Consider the following 25,130-nt stretch of genomic DNA (forward strand, 5'->3'; position numbering starts at 1 on the left):
GGGGGGAAAGTAAATAAAAAGTGTGTTGCAGACTCACTTAATACAGTAATTGACAAGGCCAATTTACTCACCACCTACAAATTAGAGTTTCACTGAGGCTGGCCAGCAGAACAATTAAAATAATAACAACCTCTCCGTGATGGACAAGGGTGATGCCTGTCTTCTTGTCCTCTCATTTATGAGCAGCATTTGTTACTATTGACCATCAAAGATGCAATTACATCCTTAAAAACTTCTTTCCAAACCAACCGCAAATGACTTATCGGGATCACTAACGCATCTTTTGATCCCTTCCCCCTCGTTCACGTGTGGCTGTCCACAAGATTTCTTTCGAGCTCCAATAGGTTTCAGTCTTTATATAGAACCACTGAGAACTCTGAGGAAGAATGCAGGTTATGAAATACACCAGTACACTTACTACCCAACTCAACAGAAAAATCTCACGGTTCAAGATATCCATTCTGAAAAACTTCCTAGTCAAAATGAAATGACACAATTGAATGTCTGCTAACGGCCTGAAAAATACATAATTCATCCTCCTGCACAAGCGCATAGCCGGCTGAACTGCAGCTTCCCCACAGCCCGTAGTGCCGGGGGGATGGGGGGAGAGGGGGGCGTCTTTTAATTCTGAGGGAGGGCCCTTGGAACCTTGAGTCTGCCGTATTTATGTCTGTTGTGTCTGTCTGTTATACGTTGGCGTCTCCTTGCTTCTGTGTCCCCTCTAAAGCGAACAAGTTATACATTTAAATATGTTGCCTTGCTGGTTGCACGAAAAGGTACTGCCCACTTGGAATAGTGAGTAGCCATGATGTTAACCTGTGAGGATTCAAATCTGTAACATGTAGAACAGAGAGTGATAAATATAGAGAGTGAGAGTGAGACAGACAGACGGACACACACAGGCACTCTGATCATAAGACTTTGTTACAGATTTGTGTGCATTGAGCACATAAATGTAACTCTTCAAACTGAGGAAAGATGAGAAAATACAGGTGATCAGAGCAGTGATGTATGCAGAGATGGAGCTATGTACGAATTGGAAGTCCGCTAGGAAACCTACGGTAGTCTGGTATGGGTCAAGGATATTGTATTATATTGCACCGTCGCATTTGTATAGCGCTTACTACCCCTTTGGGGGGAACTGAAGTTCTTGAACGCTCGCAGTGGAGGATGAGCACCAGTCAGGTGATCCAAAGTCAGGTGGCTCAGACCCCAGCGAGAATGACTCCCTGAACATGCAATGGGTGAGAGACAAAGCTCTTGGTAGGTTGCTACCCTGACAGCGTAGGAGCCAAGCAGCTAGCCTCGCATTATACTGCTGTCCCATGAGCCCAATACTTTTCTTTAAACCTAGAGTATTTCTTGTTTACATAAGAAGGCATCCTTCTGACCTTCTAGAATTTCCCCACAGAACAACTTCCACTTTCATCAACTTCTAGATGGTAGAATTATGCACAACATTTCAATCTAGAAGAGCTTCAAGCTGCAAAACCATTATTACTGGTAAGCAACTGGTGTTGTCCTCATTGTAGACTTGTGACAGTCTCTAGTAATGTCTTTAAATGGATCCTTGAGCTAGTTTCCTTTTGTTATATTTTGTGTTGATACAATTGGAATAACCTCGTGTAGAGAAAGTCCCAGACTTTCATATGCAAACTGTTCAATTGTTCTATAAAAACCAAAAGCTGTACCTGCACAATAAATGTACTTTGTTATGGATTCCATTACATGTTTTACACAGTGAATTATACATGGGGTTTTCTCCCCTTTTCAGGCCAAGTGAATAAATATCAAATCAACGGTCTTCAGGCTTGGATCATCACCCATGTCCTATGGTTTGCCAACGCATATCACTTCCACTGGTTTTCGCCAACCATCATTTTTGACAACTGGATCCCGCTGCTGTGGTGCGCTAATATTTTAGGCTACGCAGTTTCCATTTTTGCAAGGATAAAAGCAAGTTACTTCCCTACAAATGCTGAAGATTGGTAGGTTATGATTTTGAAATGTGTTTTTCTAGTGCAATCAATGAGCTTTGCTAATTTCAGTCAAATTGTATGTCATACTCGTGAGTTTTTAGCTCGCCAGTGATCCTTCTGTGAAGCAAGATGTAGCCCAAATGTATGGATCTGAAAGAGGTTTAGTGTGGTGCTGTCGATTGGACTCTTACAGTAATGCCTCAGCATACCTGTTTCACCTCTCTTCCCTATGTAGACGTCTCAGCAGCATTGCTGAGGAACCCCAGCTCTTAAGTAGTGCTGAATGCAAAGAAGATGATGAAACCATTCACATCACTCAATTGCACTCACCCCAAGATGCACTGCATCATTCTTCGATTGTGGGATTACCTGATTGTGTAAGGAGAGATCCAGCAGCTAGAATGATGGAATCCACTGCTTTGTTTGTTTCAGTAGTTGATACCACCCAACGAGTTCCAGAGTTGCTTAATCCTGCCCATGGTGAAAATGAGCTCTTTGATTTGATAAGAATTTCGAACTAGTGCAGATATGATTGTCCAGATCCCATCTAGTCACAGATGTCGAATAGCATTAAAAGAATGTCACCTGATCTGTCACCCGGAAGACCCAATCCCAGAGAGTGGTGGAGATCCAACATATTATAAGTATTGGATGTATGGATTTGGTTAGGATCCACTGTTACTGGTAACTACCAGCAGGGTAATCCATAAAGTCTGGTATTCATAGCCCTTATTATTAGCTTTGTAAAATATTGTTTGGTTGGTTATCTGAATTCAAATGTGCTCTGCCTGGAGAAACATGAGGTTCTATATACCTTGTTATTCAATATTTTCCACCATACACCGAGCGAAGATATGCTAACAAACCAAGCAAAGGTCACAACATAGAGATGTAAGTGTTACATGTGTTTATGTGGGCAGACAAGGTACTGTTTCAAAAAGATTTCTCTTCCCTGTTTGGGGATAATAATTTCTAATCAAATTATCCATTTTATTTATTAAGAATCACCGGCTGTGAATTACAGTTGCCCAGTGTGAAAGAAAGAAGATAGAAAGGCTAAGAACTATGGAATGGGAAAGTGGATTAAAAAAGATCTAGGCGATGAACTGTAGTGAACACCAGAAATGAATGAAGAATTAGTGGGAGTTATCAAAGCTCACCCGTAAGATTGTTGAGCAACGAAAGCAAATATTATGCTTTAGAATGTTAAAATGCTGTATAGTCTGTGGCATGTTAAATTGTTTAATCGAAATCAAAACAATAAAATATAAATATATTTTTTAAAGAGGCATCAGCCGCCTAAAGACAAGCCCATGTTGCTCCAACCTCAAATTGCTTAATTATTTGTATTGTCTTGAGAAGAAAATTCGAAAAATATTTACGCTGCAAAGCTTCTTCAAAATAAGTAATGGCACAAAAACAGCAATATGTATCTGTTAGATTTGTTCCCATTGCTACTGCCTAAGAGGCTGATATAAAGCGCGTGTATATGTAGCTTGCGCTGGGACTCGGAGTGGCCATAATTGGTCTATGAGGGGCAGAGAAAAGTTCTGTTTCTCATCTGGGTGCAGATGAGGATCATATTAGTCGGTTGGGGAAAGCAATACCCTTTTGTGGCTGGAAGTTGAGGGTTCTAGAAAGGACATGGGGCAAAGGAAGCACATGTTGCAATGACTAACACAATTCACTATTATACAATTGTGAAAGATTTTTGAACTCACATGCTGTGGCCACCTCAACTACCAATATGACAATCTAGCACCGAAAGGGATTCTTATTCATTGAAATTAATTTACTGAATTAACCAGTTTATACACATCCTGTCCAGTATGGACTAATGTGTTGACCCGATGGGGCCTCTTAAAAGCTACTGGGTTGGAAAGTCCAGGGCCAGCCAGGCTTCTCCCATGTAATGTCATTTAAGAGGGTAGGTACACCGCGCAGGACTACCAGGCCTCAGGAATGCACAAGCAGGCACTGCGGGGACGAAGGCATGACCAGTCTGCAGTCGGAAACTTATCCTGCGGTGTCTTAGAAAAGCTGTCTTTTGAATGCTAATATTAAAGCACTGCAGTTGTTTTTATGGTGGGCTACTGAAACTAACAATGTCTAGCCTTTGGCACCCCCGAAGGCATTCTCCTTAATTAAGCACTCTGAATTAAACAGTGATTTCTGTATAATTTGATACCTGTTGAGTGAATCTTTTGTGGAATGAAATATCTCTTTTCTACATTTCTGTACCCTTCAGCAAATTCACCGCCAGTTTCTTCTATGACTTCATGATGGGAGTAGAATTTAACCCTCGAATTGGGAAATGGTTTGATTTTAAGTTGTTCTTCAATGGTCGGCCCGGTATCGTTGCCTGGACTCTCATAAACCTGTCGTATGCAGCCAAGCAGCAGGAACTGTACGGGCATGTCACCAATTCCATGATCCTCGTCAACGTGTTGCAGGTATGACCAGTAGTAGACAGTTCTGATGAGGCTTATTAAATTTCTTTTTAAACTTGATAAACTTCTATTGGTTGTTTCAAGAATGTTACTTTATGTCTTACAGTTCTAAAATATATTTTAATATACATTGCTTCACTATTTTGGGTTTGTTTGTAAGTGTGTGGCAGTGATTTGAAAAGATTCTGTATACATGTTTTTCTTGTGTCACACATTAAATACCTTGACCCATTGATAACTTGTAGTGTTAAATTCCCTTATGTGTGTTTATGTTTTATTTATGTTTCTTTAAATGTATTTTTAGAGACAGTCTGAGGCATGAAACTGCATGTTTTGAGTGCACTAATCACTTATAGTGTGGCCTTTCCTTTAAATTCTGAGACACTCTGACCATTCCAGTTCTTAATGTGCCGATGACATCTACTTCGCTAGTACACTGCAGTCCTCTTGCCGTTGAGGAAAACACCTAAATTTAGCTAATGCTTGACAATCAAAATGCTTTAATGTTTGTCAGGCTTTAACACATACTCTAAAGTTTATCCTCGTCAATGCAAATTGCCTCCATTTCCTCATATCACAGAGTGGCCTAATTTGACCAAGCATAAACCGAGTAAATATGGTAGTAATATCCAGTACCCTAAAATTATAGAGTAAATAATGTGGCTTGCATTCCTTTATTCATATAATATGACATAAACTGGAAGGCATTTTGAAAACTTTTGTTTCTACTTGTCGAACATCGAGTAAAATCTGTCATTGCCTGAAATGTGTTTCATAAAGGTAACTGATAAGGTGAAGATTGTACTTTTTACTTTTCTCACATTGTTACTCCTCTTCCTTATTTAGTTCCAATCCTCACTTTTCCTTTGGTGGGGATTTGTTTGTGGGTGTTCATTGTTGGTCCATTTGCACTGCAGGTTTAGCTTGTTTTCACAATTCACACTTGAGCGAAATTTACTTAGATTTAATATAAAAGAGAATCATTTACTTAGTAGTTATCTTGAAAATAGGGCATGGTTCTGATCTTCGTGGACCAGAGTTGGACACTTCTTTATTAAGACGGTTCATTGCTTCACGCACTTTTTCATAATTCGATTGGCTATATTGTAGTGCTTTGGAACTGAGTTTATTAAAAATGTGTGTTCCCATCTATATGTTCTTCTTTTTGATTAGAGCCAGCATTGAACCTCTTATTTTATGTCTGTAGAAAAATACTAGTAATATCCAACTTCATCAACTTTCTTTAAAAAATATTTCTGGACTCAAACAGGCCTGCGAATCAACTTTTAAGATCGTGGTGTGTCAAAAGGATTTTGGGCAAGACGGAAATATAGGAAGAAAATGTGGCGAAAGCATAATTTGATGCATCTTATATAAAATTCACTTTTTCAGATTGATTTCTTTAGATCAGGGAGCTCCAACCTTTTTCTGTAATAAGAGCTGCTTATGTTCAATGGATATCATCCCAAGCTACTGTTAAAGCGAGTTTATCAGACGTGGTCACATTAGTGACAACCCCATACAAGATTACGAGCAGTGATTACCCCAGACCCCCAGGGAGGGTTGCCACCAGGAATGTACAAAAAGGCTTTATCAGTTTTGAACGCCTCTACATGGGTAATACATAACAGCCACAGCTGTAATACTCCTAGTACCAAGGTAATAATATGAGTCATAAGTCCCCTTTGTGCTCCATAATTTATCACTCAAATATTGTCTTTATAATTTACAAAGCCTATCATTTTTCTCAAAACATCAACTTATGAGTTCTGAAAATAGGCCAATGTTTATCTGATACACTCTACTCAATTTGGGGTTAGATCTATTAATTCAGTCTAGCGTCAGCTTCTAATTTAGTATGTTGGCTGCACACAGCAGAGCTACTTACACGTATATACAGAGCTGCCACTAGCTCATGAGCTACTTGTTGGAGAATCCTGCTTTAGATTACTTCTGTTATCTCCATTGATCCCACAGAAGGGACTATGCATGACCTATTCGGCTTCAGCCAGGTGTGGCGTTTTCTTGCTTTAGCTTCAAGGGAACGTGACCTGGGATTGCATAATAGAAGTTTTAGATATGCGCCTGGGGCATCAGTGATGTAGTCTTCTAGTTTGGGGCAGTACCTAGACTCGGTGTTGCTTTGTTGCACCCCTGTCCAACCTAATGATCAATTGGGCCCAAGAGATCCTCCAGCAGGTCTGAATTTGTTGACCAAGTCTAGAACGGTCTTGTCATATTGAAGAAGTTGATTAGAGATACTACCTGTGTGCTCAAACATTTATGCACTTGGTACCCACATGCTTGATTTCTATATGTCCAGAGGCAAGAAATGGTGTGTTTTAAGGTGTACAGCTTGTGCAACAAACAGTTGCACAAGTAAAACACTTTATGGCACCTCACAAGCTACATAAACCTCTCAGCATAGTAGCAGTCATAGACGAAGATTGGCTCATTGACCTATCTTTTTATTGTGTGTCTTGGCAGAGAATGGATTCTTTAAGCCAAGACATCTTGAGAAGTGTACACCGTAGTTGCTCTGTGCAAACTCCATTTTGATGGTAATGCCCTCCCATCCCTGCTTAGAGCAGCTTCCTTCCTATTTTTGCATCACAAGTGTGCTTCGTCACTTGTATGTGATTGTTTGAATCCTATTAAAAGTAGAGTGCGTCTACCCCACCTGCTTGTCATTTGTCTTGGATAAGGGTGTTCATTGGTGATCCACTGGGGCCAGACCCATGCAAGATTTTCAGGCTCTCCACATTAAATTATTGTATTTACTTTGACTTTTGCTGTCGCTCCGAAGTCCTGCTCTTGAAGCAGCCGTGTGCAAGAGGCAGAAGCTGCACAGGCTGGGCAGGGAAGAGATGACTGGTACAGCCGAAGAGTGAGTGAGCATGGAGAAGAACTCACATCAGAGGACAACACAGGAACTAACAGAGAGACAGCAGAGAGAAACACATGCAGTATCTCTACATTTGGGGGATTCTTATAACTTAGGGGCATAAAAAACAGAATAAAACAACCAGTGCCTGCCAACATGACCACAGCGCTGTGCAGAAAGGGCCAGGGACGTGCTGGATAACGGCGAGAGGAGAGGCAAGGGATCCAAACACAAAGAAGCTATAAAACGTGGCTTCCAAGGCAAGTCAAAAAAGGCAAATAGCAAAAATCTGTGTATATTCATCGGAGATGCCCAAAAAAGTGGGAGAAGGTCTGGGGTGGATGGAATGAGTACCGAGGGAATATATGTGAACCCCCTCAGTCTGAGGACTCCGACTCAGGGGATAGTGACTCAGCAGGGTAGATGGGTCGCGACTACAGGGATGGTGATGAACAGACTATGAGACTATAAAACAAGGGGTGAAAAGAAGGAGAAGGCAAGAACGATGGGCATGCCAACACAGAAGTTGTAACAATGCAGTTCGTATGATGCTAAGATGTAAATCCATTGTCATAACGTGCAAGTTGCTCAATAAAAAGAATTTACAAAAAAAAAAAGGCAAATAGCTACCAATAAAGTGAGTAGATATTATTATGTGCTACGACGGGGGAAAAGGAGGCCATCTTCCACTACTGGAAACAATAGTCAGGAGTGGTGCATCGGCCACAACACCTCCATCGCGCCAGCAGCCAAACCTCAGGGGAACATTGGCAGTGGGACCACCACGGAGCACCACAAATGTGCTGAGAGTGGTTGTTTGCTGTGGATAGCATCAGCTTGGGCTATGCAGGCAAAGTGGTCCATGGCCTCATGTGATTATTATACAAATATAGTACTTGGAAGTCATATACAGAGTGTCAAATTATCCTGAAAAACTACCTACATCACTGGCCAACTTTGGATATTCCTGATGATGTTCTTTTTTTGGTTCAGTGGATTTTTTTTATATAAAGAAAACAACTCCGAGAATCAGTTTGTGAATTTAAAGACAAAAATGAGAAAGAGAGTGTCCCAGCGACACAACATGTGTCGGACGTCTTAGTTTTCTTTTGTTCATTATTCAACCAAAGTCTTTTGCAGATAATTAAGTTTACTGTTACATTGAATAATGCTGATATTTTCTTTGTTCTGTAGACTAAGTATTCTTTCCAACGGATGCCTGTTGCCATTCTTTGTTTTGTTATTTGTTTCTTTTTTCTGGTATTTAAATATTTTGCAAGTTTTGATATTTCACTGCCTTCATCCTTAGGGGCCCTGTGCCATAAATTCACTTCTCTATAGTTTGTGTTGGTCTCTAGGTTGTTGCGCTGTCCTTATCCTCACCTCCTTTGCCTGACTTCATAATAGATGAATCTTTGTCCTACATCTGGTGCTGCTTTCCGGTGTGGATCTATTATGTTGGCACTTGCCTGGGTTCCTCCCTCACCTGCCCCAGCACAGTTTCCTCATTCCTTGCCTTTGTAAACAGTCTATGAATGTAATTAGGCAATGCCTTTGACATTTACATTTATCTGTTCAGTTGCCCGGTGTTCCCTTTGTGTAGTAAAAAGCACTCCTGATTAATAATAACTGGTTTAATTATATTAATATTAATTAAATGCACATATACAGTCATGTAAGCACCTTTGAAACATACCATTACACGGCTCGCCCTGGCTATAATTCATCTTGATTGCTTCACCAGCGTCTTATTTGTCCTCGTTTGTAGGGCATTTATGTGTTGGACTTTTTCTGGAACGAAGCCTGGTACCTGAAGACCATTGACATCTGCCACGACCACTTTGGATGGTACCTCGGATGGGGAGACTGCGTCTGGTTGCCTTATCTCTACACACTGCAGGTAATTGTTGAGGTCTGGGATGTTTCTTTGATGACACGCCCTGTAACTATTTGCGTCAAAACAGAATGATTGGACTGGGTCGAGCTCCCGCTTTCGCAATGTGCACTCAGTCACCTGTGCCTATTCGTAGCTAAGAGTCAAGAGGTGATCAACCTGAAGTGGAACTTTCACCTGGATTGAACTTTTTTTAAATTGCTCTGCGTCAGTGTTTCCAAGCACCCAGTGCCCTTAAATGGGGGGCAGGGAAGTGACCTTCAAAACTACTTTGCAGTGGACTACAAGCTAATAAATGTTTACAAGTATGCCAGGCGAGCAGCTCATTCATATCAACAGCAAACGCCTTAAGTAGAGCCCTGGTGGTTACTGTGTGTTTCAGAGGGCTCGGGTGGAATCTGGGCGGCTATCAACACTGAAAAACAGCAATAGCTCCGTTTCAGTGGCACGGCTCCCTGCCATGGCCTACATAAAAGTGCTTTACAAACACTTCTGTCTACAAACCCATACGACTGCAACACACTGTGCGGGTTACTTGGGTAACCTATCAGGCAGGTCATGGGCACTTTGTAAATCAAAACAGATGTGATGTCATGCCACCTGCGTTAAACGTTCGGTAACTTTAACCTAAGTGAAACGTGTTGAAAAGCAATGAACACTGTTGTGTGTTAGGTGAAGTAGTGGGCTATTGGAGACTGATTTAGAAAGCTCCACTGTACAAAAGTCCACCCCCGAAATAAATCCCATAATATGGTTTGGAAATAAGGTACTGAGTAAGAAAAAAAAAACATTTCAATAGAGGCATCCATATTTTCGAAAATATACAATAAAGGGGCTGATTCGTTAAGAGTGTGGACTCCGCGCCAGAGCCAGCTACTTGCGATGCTCCCATGGTAAACAAAACCCACAAATTCGCCCACACTTAATAGCTGCGGAAACAGCCATATCCATACAGTGGTCGGAGTTCATTGTACTGGAGCGCTTACTTAGTACTTCATAGCAGTATCAAGGCTCCAAAGCGCTTAGCGAGGAAACGGCATGCTTAAAACACACACAAGTCTTCATAGCAAAAATAATTATTTAATAATAATTTAAGGATTCACAATAATAAATTTCATCCGAAAACTGACACCATAAACAAGAGACGCATAGCTCTTCCCTAAGTAGGCAAACACCCGCTGCTTTTCACAAGCATACATTGGAGTACACATGCTCGCACATACTTCCAGTTTTTGTTTTAATAAAAATAGAATGATGTCATATTGCATTTATTGCGAGGCTCCCTGAAAGGTACGCACAAGACGGAAAACTATGCATGTTATGTGCGGCAATACAAAATATTCAGATACCTTCCCAAAATAAGCTACTGCATTTACAAAGCCTTAGCAAATTTGGAAACGGCCTGAATTAAAGAGGAAGTAGAAATTTCACAAGTGCTTGCTTTGAGAGAGGAAAAAAAGTAGGACAAAAGTTAAATGCAGGACTGGCGCCCTATCTGTGCAAATGAACAACTTACAAAATGCAATATTTGAATAAAACGCAAGTGGCTTTCAGCAAGATACAACGCAAGACGATAATTAGTGTAAAGATTTTACAAATGCAATACTGCAACTGTTCCGTGAACAGAAACACAGGATATGCAGAGCTGCAATTGTCGTAAGCCGTCGCAAGCCGTACATGTCAATAAAATAAAGTTGCATTTTTTCAATAAAATAAACATAGGTGTGTGGCCATCTAATTTAACCTGCTCTTTAAGGACTTCTAAAGTTTTAACCAAAGTCAAGAAGGAAAAGCTCTGCTGAAATGCAGCATGAGATGTTAAAGCCCGCTACCAGAAAGTGGTTTCCCGTCCAGGCGCGTGCACATCTCCTGTCCGAGATGATCTGCAGCCGACGGAGCCGTACACGTGCACATCGCACATCGCCTGTACGGACGCGTGCACAGCTCCTGTCCCCCTTCCGAACACAAAACCGACGATAATAGATCTCGCCAAGGCGGGAAGCGCATGCTCTGCGTCGCTAGGCGAGACCTAAAAAGGGAATGAAATAACTACGTTCACATGCTCACCAAAGGTAAGTTTACTGTCCATAACACCTTTAATGTTTTTGGCTTTGTACACAGGAATGCGCAAAGTTCCCCTGGCCACCAAGATGTATGGTCACCCCCACACATTTCGCTCCAGTTCTGATGGTTGTGACTCTGGAAGTGCACTGGAACTTGCTGCCCAATCCCCAGTGCCAGTGCTCTCTCTCTGAATACAATGTAAGCAAATTGGTACCCCCAATTGGCAAGGAGTTTAACCCCCTTATAAGTCCCTAGTAAATGGTACCCAGGGCATGGGTGTTGAAGGGGTCACCAGGGCCTGAAGCACTGTTTGTTCTACCCTGAGTGGCCCAAGTAAAATTATAAGAGAAGCCCTGCTATTGCAGACTGCAAGAAATATGCAAACTGCTCCAACTCGACTTTACCCTCACCATGAGTGGTAAGGTTAAAGTACTACTTTAAATGTATGTCAATCATCCCTAAGGTAAGCCTCCTGAGCCCTTGAGGCAAGACACATTATATTAAAGGTGTGCATGTATAAGTACAAACCTATATGTACCTAAAGTAGCCTCTTTCCATTGAGGGCTACTATAAGTGATATGGGGGCCATAGGATAAAATGGATGGGCAATCTGAGGTCGCCAGCCCCATTATAGTCCTGCTGAATATAGTCATGTTGGATATGGAGCAACTTGCCTCATCACCCCTGACATGATTCCAAGGTCGGGTTTGATATGGCACGCACCCAGGTGGCTAGCTAAGAAGTTGCCCACCTCGTTGCCCCAGCCTTTCCTGGTCCAGCAGCTGCTACCACTAAGACAGGAATCTGTCCTCCTGCCAGGAAGTGTAAACACTCCCAGGAGTCAGAAACAAAGGCCTGCTTGGTAAGAAGGTGACACCTCCCTTTCTGACAGGATGGCTATTAAAGTGGCGATCAAGGTGGTGAGCTTGAAATTGTGCACCACCTTTGATATGCATGCACGCCGACTCCCAAAGGAGAAAACAGACCTTCCCCTGCCCCCAGGCACATTTGCACCCAGGCAGGTAGGAGAATTAGCTAGTCAGGAGGCGTACACCCCCAGAAGGCTAGCCGTACAAGCGAGGAAGGTTTGGGAGAATAGAGGGTTCTGTGTATTAAAGGTGACACACGCTCCCAGATGTGGTCACCTCAGGGGCGGATTAGCCGCAGGGGCTACTAGCTCATTGGCTACTTGCACCCACACCCATAACGTAATCTTGGATTTAAGGGGCACCCCTAGCACCAGAACCTCCGATCTGAGAAAACTTGCAGCCAATGACAAAAAAAAGACCTGAGTCTGCGACTTCAGGACCTGCACAAAGCGATGGTGCAATAACCTGCACCTGTGCCAACCACCCTTCAACTACACGACCTGTTCCTGACCAAAGGCCAGCTCCCCCAAACAGAGGTACTCCTTTGAGTGCCAAAGTTATCTTCCGACTCCCTTAGACTAAAGGTACTAGTCCCCTGCATCCCATAGATAAAACACACTCTTTTAACCAAAGAATCGCTGAGGTATTGCCCAAAAGTAGATTGTCCAGTGCATTTCAGGAAACGTAGTCCTGACCTCCAGCAAGTTTCTGGCGGGTACAATTTTCCTCTGTATCAATTTGCTGACCTTACTGCTACCAAAGCTTGCTGGTGACCAGTACAGTTTCCACCATCTTTGCATGATGCTGCAACACGAGGGAACTCTGCAGCACCTTCAACTGACCACAGCGGTGGCCCCGTTGTTGACCTTTTGCATCCGTTTCCTCGCCAGTACTGTCTAAGCGGTAAACCTAGATCTCGCGTGGCTCCCACTTCAGCACCAAGGACAGCCAGGACAACTCTGCACCCGGACATCTCAGGCTAGGTAAAATTGAACAGATTTTTGTGGCTTGGTCCTAGGACCTGCATCACCTAACCCCCCCCCTGGGTTCCACGTAACCCGCAAGTAATCCATTGTCAGTAGTGCTTTTCCCCATTGACTGCAATGATAAGGTTTTGCTGTAGTGAAATGCACAGATTTATTTTTGCTTCAAAAATCCATAAGTCCAGTGATACTCATCCAATGGTACTAGTTTTAGTGTCTTAATTAATATACAAATCTGCTTTTATTTTATTTTTAATTGGTGTCAGATTTCCAAGTCGTGTCAGTTACTTATCGTCCATGTTGGTACTCTGAAATGCTTAACACATGTTCCTCTAGTAAAGCCTGACTGCTCTTTGCCTTAATACCAGGACTGAGCTAAAAATGTAGTATTGTGAATTCACACACCATCTCTGGGATATTGTGAGAGTATTACACAGTGAGGCCTAACTAGCATCACTACATAATACTCCACTTTCCTACACTAGCCCCTCCTCCCGACCCTAAAAAATGGTACTCATGTCCAGAGAAGAAATGGTCAAAATTACCATTGCATGCAACATTCCTCCATACCACCTATCCGCCTGATGATTCTGTTGAATTTCTCTATTTGCATGTCCTTGCTGCTTCTCTGCAGCCTAGTAGGCACTTCTAATCTACAAGGCGGAGAAAATAATCTGAGAGTTTTCACACACACAAAGTTTTTTTTTACCCCAAACTGGAGGGATCTGGTTTCACACCTGCCTTGTTAAATAAAAAACAGAAAAGAGTTAAACAAAACAAGTAGTACTTACTGGCTTCAGCCACTAGGTGGTGGAATATATGCATATTATATCAAGAGTCAAGCTGCAAAACTATTGTTACAGGTAAGTAATTAGTTTCTTACAGACTGCTATACCTTATATAGAAACTAGCTACCTAGCTCTCAAGTGGCACTTTGAATTGTCTGGCCCCCACCTTTAGGCCTGTAAAGAAAGGTTTATTACTTGCCGTGACTCGCAGCCTATGCAGTGCATTTTATTGGAAAGTACATGTCAGAGCAGTTTTTCCTTGTGGGACAATGATAGTTTCACCTGTTAAAAGCTGAGCATTATGCAACACACTTCTTTTCACAATTCCTTTGCCAGACCCTGATTCCGGGTAGGCAGGCTTACTGGGCTCCAGTTGTGATGGTTTAGGTAGTTTGCCTCTGGTGTCCATCGTGCTACAGCTCTGCAAAGCGGGCAAAGTACAACCGTTTCCACACATGACTGGCAGGGTAGCAAGGGTGAGCAGTCACAGCCTTCGCAGGGAGGCAGTGTGGTGGGCACAAGTTTAGAACTCAACAACCAACAGGCATAATAACTTCAATCTCCATCCCTGTTCTTGTCTTCTTAGAAATGGAAAATACTTTTTGATCACACACAACAACTAAATGCTACAAAATTCAATCCAATATATAGGGAAGTGATTGTGGTTACGAGACTGCCTTGTGGCACTACACTCACGCATTTCCCTTCTGCTTATCCCACCCAGATGACTCCTTGATAGCTTGTCTGCCCAGCAGTTAGAGCAGTAGCCTGAGTCAGGCTCAGTGCAGTGGCAATTCAAATGTGCACTCTGTTCATGTTTCTCACGGCTCTTGATGCTGCTGGTGGAGTGGGTACTTTGATGAGTCTCTCATGCTCCTACTGAAGGAATCTGGCACCTTGCTGTCCATTCAGAGGCCCACAAAGGCAGTGTTAGTGGCTGCAGAGGAGACCGGACAGCCAACGTACTCATACAGGTGGCCGCCAGGCTCCGTTTGATGGTGAACCTGGTGCTTACGTGTGTGCAGGCGTGGCTGCGGCAGCACTATCCAGCCACTGGATGGTGTTAGCCCCAGCTGGGCTATTCTGCCAAATCATGTACAGCCCTCGATTGAGCCAGAGCAGTCATTGCAGCAGTAGTAACTCTGATTGTTTGGATGCAGGCAGTACCAGCTCCTATCGAGCCAACACCCTCGCAAAGAGTTGAAGTGGCTCCTGCTAGGAACCTTATTCAGGAGGAACCTCTGCAGCACGGGTCGCGCCTGGCTTCACTTTGAGGTAGTCTACATCCCCTGGATGTCCCTCAGTCCCTGGGAGCCGCTGGGCTTCTCCTGCTGGACAGGCACACTCCTTTCCTCTCTCAGCTGGCAGCAGGCTCTCCAGGCACTAAGTAGCCCCCCCAGCTTCTCCTGCAGGTGATGTCCCTTCACCTCTGGGAGACTGACTGTCAGATACCAGCTCTGGTCACTCAGCAGTTCTTCAAGCATTGGAGGAAATACTTCCATCCTTGGTTATGAAGGATTTGGAAGTAGAACCCGGTTGGAAATGGGGATTTTCTGCCCCCCAGCTTCAGAACTGGTTTGGGCGGCTTTTCCTTTTAAGTGCAGTTTTCAGGCTGATCTCTCGAGGCAGCCTCTGTGTTGAGTAATGCATCCTAGAGCAGGTAGCACTGGAGCTGCTTTTAATTCCATTTTCGGTATTTTCAGGTATTATTTTGTACTTTTCCAAAATGTTTCTTGTTTTTCTATGTCCTATTACTCGTTTTTTCCCTTTTATTTAAAAGTGCAAGACTCAAAATATTCTTGGCATTTTTGAGTAGGTTTATTTCTGAGCATTACATTTATTTGGCTTACAACGTTTTTGTAGATCACAGGCCATATATTTGGTCCATGATTTATAGATGCCTAATTCCCTTTCGAAACAGAACAATTCCATGATATTCAATTGGCATTGCAGCTCCCCACTGCTGTTTTGAAACCAGGGCTGTATTTCCCGCATTGAGGAGCACTGTATTGTAGTTGCTACTTCGGAAGGTTTTCAGCGGGGTAGAATATATTCATACTCTCACATACACTTGCAAAGAAAACATACAAAGACTGGTCTATTCTATTATCCAGTTCTCTATACAACTTACATACCTTTCCTATTCATTGTGTTAGCTGTCCGTATAAGGGAAATAGACTGATAGGTCTATTTTAAAACTAAGCCATGGGACTGGCAGGGAGACGTCTGTATCACTAGAAATACGTAGTAATGTAATGTACGTCCCCAAAACCTCTTGCTGCAATACGACAGGTTCAGTTGATATTTTATCCAGCCCCTGAACTTTAGGACTGAGAGTAGTTTTTGCACAGTCAAAGTTATCAGTGGGCCCCCTTTGTTCTTTAGTTTTGCAGCGTGAATCTTTTCTGGATTCCCATGCCGTGCATCATTTCGCCATATAGTGGTTGGGGCCGGAACTCTCCTATTGCAGTCTTTCATATCTCTCTCTCTTTTTTGGGGGGGGGGGGTTGTGCGTCATCTGTTGCCACCATTTGGTGCCTTGTCCATTCCTCTCCTGTCAGATGCCCGCCCCCAATGCTCGAGTATGTGGTTGCCTTCTGCAGATTATTTTTTCCGCCGTTGGAATGGAATGCCAACTGCTGAATGAAAGCTACTGCTGGAGACTCTCCGAATGTTAAAACAGGAAAATGCGACTGATCGTAGAGGAAGAATTTGAAGGATCAGCCTACAATCACCACCATAGTGCAAAGAAGAGAAGGATAACCAATATCCACCGCAGTATCCACTTCTGCTCGGAGTGCCACCGCAAATTTGCACAGACAGACAATCACCAGGAGTGCAACCTCTGTTTACTGAGGACCACAATATGAAGGGCTGTGTAGCATGCTCTGAGTTCAAGCACTGAGAGCCAGGGAGAAACAGGTACATTATGTCATACAAGAGCAAAAGTACCGTTCGTCGCTAAGGAACCTTAGTCTGTCGAGCGAGGAAGAGGATAACATTGTCAATGGAGAGAGCTCAGACCCCAAAAGAAAGGTCATCGATTTCGATTGAGAACACAAGAAACACAAGGAGTAGCGCGGACCGGTAACGCAGAAAAAACAAGGGCCAAACGAGCTGAGACCCATGGACTCAAAAACCCAAAAGTCTGTCTTGGTGCTGAAACACTCATCAACCGAAGGCAAGTGGAAAGATCCCCTCAGGTCTCACACCAAGGATCTCACAGGAGGCCGGTCTTTCAAAAAGACATCAGTGTCAAAAGTCGATCGAGGACAAGAGAGTCCGAAGAAACTGGCAACGGAAATGCAGACACTGGAAAAAGAGGTCACCGTGCGGACTCCATGTCGAAGAGCGAGCACTCAAGATTGAGCGGAAAAAAGAGATGGCTCAAAGCTGAGATGTTAACAGTCCTCCAAAGGAAGCCGATTGTGAAGCTTCCTTTTGGAAATTCTGTATTCCATCGAACTTTTCTATGGAAAAGAACCAGAAGGAGAGGGAGACGGTGGACTTGAATATAACCACTAATGCCAGAGCTCCAAGAAAAAGCAGAAGAACACAAGTTGCAGTACGAGGAAGAGGACCCAGAATCTCAGAGCTTATTCCACAAAGCCGAAGAGGTGGAGGATCAATGGCAAGATCTCGTCTCCAACTTACCAGCAGAGGAAGTAGACACAATATGTTGATGCCATAACCTACGGAAAACATTGTTGTGTACAACTTGGTGGTAAAGAGAGCAGCAGTCCGATATGGAGACCAGCTAGAAGTAGAAAAATCACTACATACACAAAAACATACTTTCTACAAGAAACCCTCCTCCCTTAACAAAGCAAATGCAAGTATCTACCAATGTGTGCCATCATTTTGGACCAGGGGAGATAGGCGTTCAAGGAACGGGCAACATTAAAGTTAGTAACGCCCAATGTGGAAAAGAAATGCAAGCACTCTTCAAAGGATCCTGCTTATGTTTGAGGAAACACAACAGCAGACTACATAATTGTGGCGACCACAAGGAAAAGAGCCAATGTGGCAACATCACCAATGCCACTCCCTGATAAAGAGAGCAAAAACATGGAGAGGGTGAGTGAAAAGTTCAGAAAGGGGACTACAGCACAATGGTGCATCGCAAACTCCAGCACACTACTCAACAGGTACGCTCACCAGCACTGGGAAGAAGTGGAAGAACTGCTAAAGCACCTGCCAGAGCAGTACCAGAAGAGAGCAAGCTCCCTCTTAGAAGAGGGCAAGAACATAGTCAACATGTGCTTAAAATCAGCACTAGATGCTGTGGACACGGCCAACAGTCAGCTAGTGTTAGGAACAATATTGAGAAAGTATGCCTGGCTTTGAGCGTCAGGCTATAAAAATGAAGTCCATCAAACATCATCAATACACCTTTCAACAGGGAGCACTATTTGGCAGTGCAGTAAATGACACACTCGGGCAGCTGAAAAATGATAAGGAAAAGGATGATGAGATGGCAAAGTCCTTGGGGACACAAGAGGTTGGAAACTGCCTCCACAGGAAGACCGATAGGAAGAGGGAGTTTTCAGCCCACCACTCTGCACCAACCCTTCTAACGGGTAAGCCAGCCATAGGGCACAACACAGCAGTGACAGTATCAGGCACCATAAAAACAGTCCTTTCATGACTGAACATGAAGTAGAGGGCAACCATCCAGAGGAATAGGCCCCACAAACAAGTTACTTTTAAAAGCAGTGCCCCCTCCCACCTCAAACACAACGTCTGTAGGGGGAAGAATAGTGACCTTTCTTCAAGAGAGGGGGGACGTGAGGAGGGATGTCACACAGAACTGCCCCCCCCCCCCCCAAGACTGATACCAAAAGAAAGACCATTATATGGAAGAGGAAGGATCATATCTTTGATCAGGGTAACCGATGTTACAGGTTGAGGTCAATCAATGAAACTACTCTACATATACCGGACAAGTCACTGCAACCAATACTAGATCTCTGCTTCTTAAATTTATAAACACAGAAATTCAAGATGACAACGTTGCAAAAAGTCATCCTGCCTCTCCATGAGGCAGATTACAGGGCAACTATAGGCCTACTTGCACATCCCAATGAACTGCAGATACAAGCAGTTACTACGCTTCGTAAAAGACAAGACACTCATTTCAGAGTACTACCCATGGACTATATTCAGCACCCAGAGTGTTCACATATTGCTTGCCAGCCATAGCAGCACACTTGAGATGAAAGGGAATACACGTGTACCCCTACCAAGACGACTGACTGGAAAAAGCAAGTACCTTTTCCAAGTGTGCAAACAACATTAAAACGTGATTGAAACACTCCACAAACTAGGTTTCTCTTTAAACACAGAAAGATCATCACCTACACCAGAAAGGGAATATATTTCCAGGAACAAGAATCAATACAACGCAAGCAAGACCATTCTTCTCTATGTCAAGAGAGTCCAAGCGATAACGCAGCAAGATTGCCATTACCACAAGGGTCAGTCTCTGACAGTGAGGAAAGTGGGAAAGATGCTAGGCATGATGGCTTCTGCATCCCACTAATTCCATATGCGACGACATACTTGAGACCAATCCAGGAATGGATTCAGAAGCAATGGTCACCGTCAACAGGATTTGGGAGGATCTAGAGGTTGTCAAGCAGAAAGAACAAGAGGACAGACAACTCACACGGGATGGGGAGCACAAATGGGGAGATTCAACATCATTGGCGTGTGGAAATCAGAGGCACTGACAACGCAAATAAACATACCCAGACTAACTTCAGTATCCCTAGCACTAAAGGCATCCCAGACACAGTTGAGGGCAAAAGAGATACAAATTCAGATGGACAACACAACAAAAATGTTTTACCTCAACAAGCAGGTGGGGAACGAGGTCCTTCGTCCTATAAAAACTGGAAACTTGTAAGTGGGCCATTCAAAGAAGGATGTCCTTAACAGCAGTACACCTACTAGGAGTGGACAACGTGGAAGAGGACAAACTCAGCAGACATTCAACCATCTCACACAAGTGTAAACTAAATTAGACAGTGGTCAAAAAGGTATTTCAGAGATGGGGGACACCAGAGATTGACCAATTCGCAATACCACAGAATGCAATATGCTGAAGATTCGCCCCGAGGCACCCACACTGCCACTCTGGGAAATGCACTTTCAATAGACTGGTCAGGAAATTTGCATATGCTTTTCCCCCAATCCCACTACTATTACTCATAATCAACAAATGTAAACAGTCGTGGATGACGATAATCCTGATTGCCCCACAATGGGCAAAACTAACATGGTTTTCCGAGCTGATAAGATGGCACAGAGCAACATGCAGAGACTGTCATTGTTACACGACCTGCTATCCATGTCTGGGAGGTTCTACTCCCAGAACTTAGCACCTTGAGCTTAGCATTATTGCTCCTGAGGACATAGATTGTGAACTCTTGTGCCTTCTGGAGAAAGCAATGGAAGTCCTAAGGGAAGCAAGAAGACCGGCTACGAGGAAATGTTACACGGCCAAATGGGAGAGGTACAAAAGGTGGTACCAAAATCTGACCTGTTCCAAACCGGACACAAGACACCACAGTCTGGTAGATTAGACTAGATTGTAAACTGACCTATACCTTTCTAAAGGTGAATTTGGCAGCAATAGTGGCCTATAAAAGGGCCCCATAAGCAGAAGCTTCTTCTCTACATGGTGGTCATATGGTTCCTAGAACAGGCCAAGAGAATAGCCCCACCAAGGTGCTCACAGACACCCATTTGGAACCTAAACGTGGTGTTAACACAACTGTTGAAAGGCCCATTTGAATTACTCTACAGGACAACAGTAAAATGTTCACACTAATAACAGCTTTTCTAATTGTCGTGACATCACTACACAGGGTACGTGAGCTGCAAACATTTACTACCCAGGAAGCATACCTGCAAATACGCAAGGACAAGGTATTCATGAGAACCAACCCATGCTTCCTACTGAAGGTCATGCCACAGTTCCACATAAACTAAGCTATCCAACTACAAGGTTTCTTTCAGGAACCAAAGACTCAGGCCGAAAAAGCCCTGCATAGGCTGGATGTACTTAAAGCATTAATGTACTATCTAGAGAGAACAAAACCAATCAAAAACAGGAAAACAGTTCTTTGTATCATTTGCAGACAAGCCAAGGAAGAGCCAGTTACTAAGGGCACTATCTCAAGATGGCTAGCCCAGACAATACAAATGTGTCACAGAGAGGCTGGCATACAACTGGAAACAAAGTCCAGAGCACACTCGTCAAGGAAGAAAGGAGCAACCATATCCTTCCTACCAAACAACCTGTAATGCAACATATGTATGGCAGCCACCTGGTCATCAGTCCTCACGTTCACAAAGCACTACTGCTTGGACATCCAGGTGAATAAAGAATCACAAGTGGGACAAAGAGTACTAAAGCATTTGTTTGAGAGTCCGACGTCATACCAAACCCAACTACCACAGTAAACCAAGATACTGCTACGTAGTCAATGCGCAGCGTGTGAATCCAGAGAAGATTCACACTGCAAAACAAAACGACAAAAAGACAAGAGGAAGCCCACGTGAGGTAAAGTGAGTTGGCAAATTGCCAGCATGTCACTCCAGAAAATATTTCAAGCTGCTAAACTGCTATTACTGGTAAGTGACCATTTTGTTTTCACTTTTTCAGAAGGATGTTTTTAATGCCCCACAGTGGGGTGTGAATGTGTGTCTAAAAGGGTCAGAACCATACTAGAGTTTCATGATAGCTGTGTATGATACGTTTATATATTGTGAATGTAAATAAAACTCTGGTAAAATGTTATCCATAGATCTGCCATGGATATGGCCTTTCTGGTCCTAAGTTGGACACTCATGGATTTTCATATTTCCATCTGACCCTTGTATCCCATCCACTAGAAGCTTTAGTTCTGTAGTTTGAGTAAGACTACTTGAACACAGTGGTAAGTTGCTATATTCATTGGAAACCGTGTATTTGTGCCTCATGCATAAAGGTCTGCAGTCCTGATGAACCATGTTACTAGGTGAACTGATGGGTTCCAAAGTAGAATCATCAAATCATCAAACCAGGTGAAGGCAGAGTCTGGGAAACAGTAATATTTACCAAATGTACATCTTGTACAGTGAGGCATCGGGGGAGTCTAAACATTTCAGCCAACATTGCATTGCACATAGCACATACCTAGCACAGTGAGTTCAAATCAGAAGCATCACGCCTTCGGATTCACAAGGAAAGCATGACCTGCTGATGAACCTAGGGTATGTAGCCCTTTTGCTGGTCATTAGCCCTTTAACCGGTATTCATCCCCGTGCTAGGTGCCTTCGGTCTGTTGAATATTCATGAGGTCTAGAGGAGCCTTGGGGTCTGTCTGATTTTCAATGACAATTATGTCCAGTCTTATGGAAGAAAATTTCCAGACAGTCCTGGTGCAGAAGATGTATTTTCTTATTGCAGATTCCATTGTCTCTCACACTCTATTTCTCATGCAATTAGGCAGGTATCTTAGGACACACGTCTTGAGTCTTACACCCTGCTTGTAATCTTCCACCCCCTTCTAGTTGACATGTGATATGTAAGCAACCTGGATCCTTGAGTTTGGTGCAGAGAAACTTCCTTTGGCATGACCTTCAGTCATCGTTAAGATGTCCTCATGCTGCCTTGAGTTTGGATGTGTCGCTGAAAGAGAGTTTGCTGAAGTGCATTTTGATTAGTCACTACCAGTAGGGGTTGAATTTACAATCTCATAGTTTATGTTGTAAGTGTGATATTGTCTCACATTCCATTATTTGCTCGATTTGATGCACCTCACATCCCTTGACTCTCGGAGGTGGTCGCACATGACTCTGTTGATATTAATCCTGCATTATGTATTTCATCTTTATGGATTTTTAGTCTAGTCAGACTAAGTTTTTTAATTAAAAAAATCTGATTGTAATTATAGTTGTCAAAGTTTCTGGTCGTATGCCCTTGGCTTGACGCTACTTACGGGGGACTAATCACCAGGTGTCCCTCTATCATTCCACCAATTTCTGCATTACCTGCTGTGATTCTAAAAGGGCAAACGACTGGAGTGTGGCATTGTGGGTGTATATGTTAATGTAGATTCATGGGCAATTCAGGGCTACGCTTATGAAAACAGGATGAATTTGACTACAACATGATCTTTATTGCAAAAATAGCAGAGCGCCTGTCGTCCCGGATGCTTCTGGGTTCTTTGCGTATTTTCTGAAGCTTGCAGCGTCAGAGGAGGGGTTTAATGCAGTACTGCAGGCTAAACCTTTATTGTCTAGACAATAACATCTGAAGGTATATTGTTTATTGTAGATGCTTACTGATCTCAGTAGATGCAATACAGAGGACCTGAACAGATGTTTGTATGCACCCACCATACAGTGCCATTTCTCATGCTATTATTTCTGTTTTCCTTCAGGGCTTATATCTGGTTTACAACCCGGTCCAGCTCTCCACTGCCGGCGCAGTTGCAATCTTACTTCTAGGCCTGGTGGGTTATTATATCTTCAGGATGACCAATCACCAAAAAGATCTGTTTCGCCGTACTGATGGAAACTGCAAAATTTGGGGTAAAAAACCTGAGTACATTGAGTGCTCCTATACATCTGTGGACGGAGCGAGGCACTACAGTAAACTGATGATCTCTGGATTCTGGGGGGTGGCAAGACATTTCAACTACACTGGCGACTTGATGGGCTCCCTGGCCTACTGTCTGACCTGTGGCTTTGATCACATCCTGCCCTATTTCTATATTATCTATATGACCATTCTGCTTGTCCATCGCTGCATCCGGGACGAACATCGCTGTTCCAGCAAGTACGGCAAGGACTGGAAGCGGTACACTGACGCCGTGCCCTATCGACTACTGCCAGGAATATTTTAATTTCTAACTAGGTTTCATATTTTATTTTAAATATAATGTACTGACAAATGCCATTCGTATTGAAATGCTTGTTTTTGTATTAAACATTGTTTTAAAAACAACCTCGTAGTCCAACAGTCTATTTTCGAACTTTACCAAATGAAAACTGTAGGCCCGCCTTAAGCTGACTTGGACTCATTTGACTGGCCTATAAAAGACATGTTTTCTGTATATGTTGTTATTTCTTGTCCCTAACAGTTAAGAACAGTGGTGTGCCCTTCTGTTAAATCTTCACCTATGTTATCTCAGTAATTTGTACATTACACCAACACAGTTTGATATTTCAGCAGTATTAAGCCCCTGCTTCTCTTGCTGCTCAGAAGATTCGCAGTCTCGTTTAAAAGTTAGATAATGTGTCACCACCAAACATGCGCTTTTGCAGTGTGAATCTTTTCTGGATTCACATACTGCGCATTATTCCACGATCTAGTAGTTGGATCCAGAATATTCTTTCTTTTTTCTCTCTCTCGCTTTGTTTTTATTAGTGTAGGGGTGTCGTCGATGTCAACCACCATTAGGTGCCATGTCTGTCCTCTAATGTGCCATCAGATGTACGCCCTGGTAGTCCCTGCGTGTGGTTGCCATCTTCAGATACTTTTTTCCTCTGTTGGGTCTGGAAGCACCATCAAGAGCGCCATTAAGCATGCAAGACAATTCAGGTTTTTCTGCAGGACGTCAATGGGAAAGCCTCGCAGACACCTGCTGAATGGTTGAGGGAATTTACAAAAGCAGGGAGGAAAAAAAAAGATTTAGGGATTTTTGTCAAAGATTCCTGCCACCGAAGAGCGAGAGGGGGATAAGTAGCATACGTCTGTTTAATATGCTGTCGTAAGGGCAGCCATGTGGTGTGCATCTTTGTTTGCCGAAGGACCGCTGCACAGAGGGCTATAGCACGTGCTGAATCCCAACCCAAACTTTGAAATACCACCGAGATAATGTTGGTCGAGGACGCCGCGGCTGTCGGCAATGCTCTGACGGTGAGGCCAGTGGTAAAACGATTGTGCTTGATGGCTTCTTGCATCCCATGTTACGGATCAGACCACTCCAGGAGTGACTGCAGCATCAGGGATCACAGGTAAGCAGTAGGGGGGGTGATCGGGGGAAGTACAGTGGTGAAGCATAGGGTAGAACACTGGAGGCCGACCTTTTTAACACCCAACTCTCTAACCATTACAACAGATACATTCCACGGAGGACGGGGGGGGGCGCGTCACATGGGACAACTGGACGTCAACGGCTTATGGATCCTGAGAGATGCAACACCAGACATATATCTTGGAA

The 25,130-nt window shown here is 43.3% G+C and overlaps 1 protein-coding gene across 2 annotated transcripts in view; it reads left to right on the plus strand.

Annotated features, from left to right (window-relative positions):
- The window catches only part of DHCR7 (7-dehydrocholesterol reductase), a 116,982-nt gene extending 93,071 nt beyond the window's left edge, over nucleotides 1–23,911 (plus strand). For both annotated transcript variants that reach the window (XM_085643581.1, XM_085643582.1), the window contains exons 5-8: nucleotides 1,775–1,988; nucleotides 4,228–4,432; nucleotides 9,082–9,213; nucleotides 23,346–23,911. In XM_085643581.1, the coding sequence (XP_085499707.1) occupies nucleotides 1,775–1,988; nucleotides 4,228–4,432; nucleotides 9,082–9,213; nucleotides 23,346–23,810 (1,016 nt within the window). In that variant the 3' untranslated portion in view covers nucleotides 23,811–23,911. The remainder of the gene's footprint in view (nucleotides 1–1,774; nucleotides 1,989–4,227; nucleotides 4,433–9,081; nucleotides 9,214–23,345) is intronic.
- The last annotated feature ends 1,219 nt before the right edge of the window (nucleotides 23,912–25,130 follow it).

Source organism: Triturus cristatus, chromosome 3_1 (genome assembly GCF_964204655.1).
Source record: "Triturus cristatus chromosome 3_1, aTriCri1.1, whole genome shotgun sequence".
Lineage (NCBI taxonomy): Eukaryota > Metazoa > Chordata > Amphibia > Caudata > Salamandridae > Triturus > Triturus cristatus.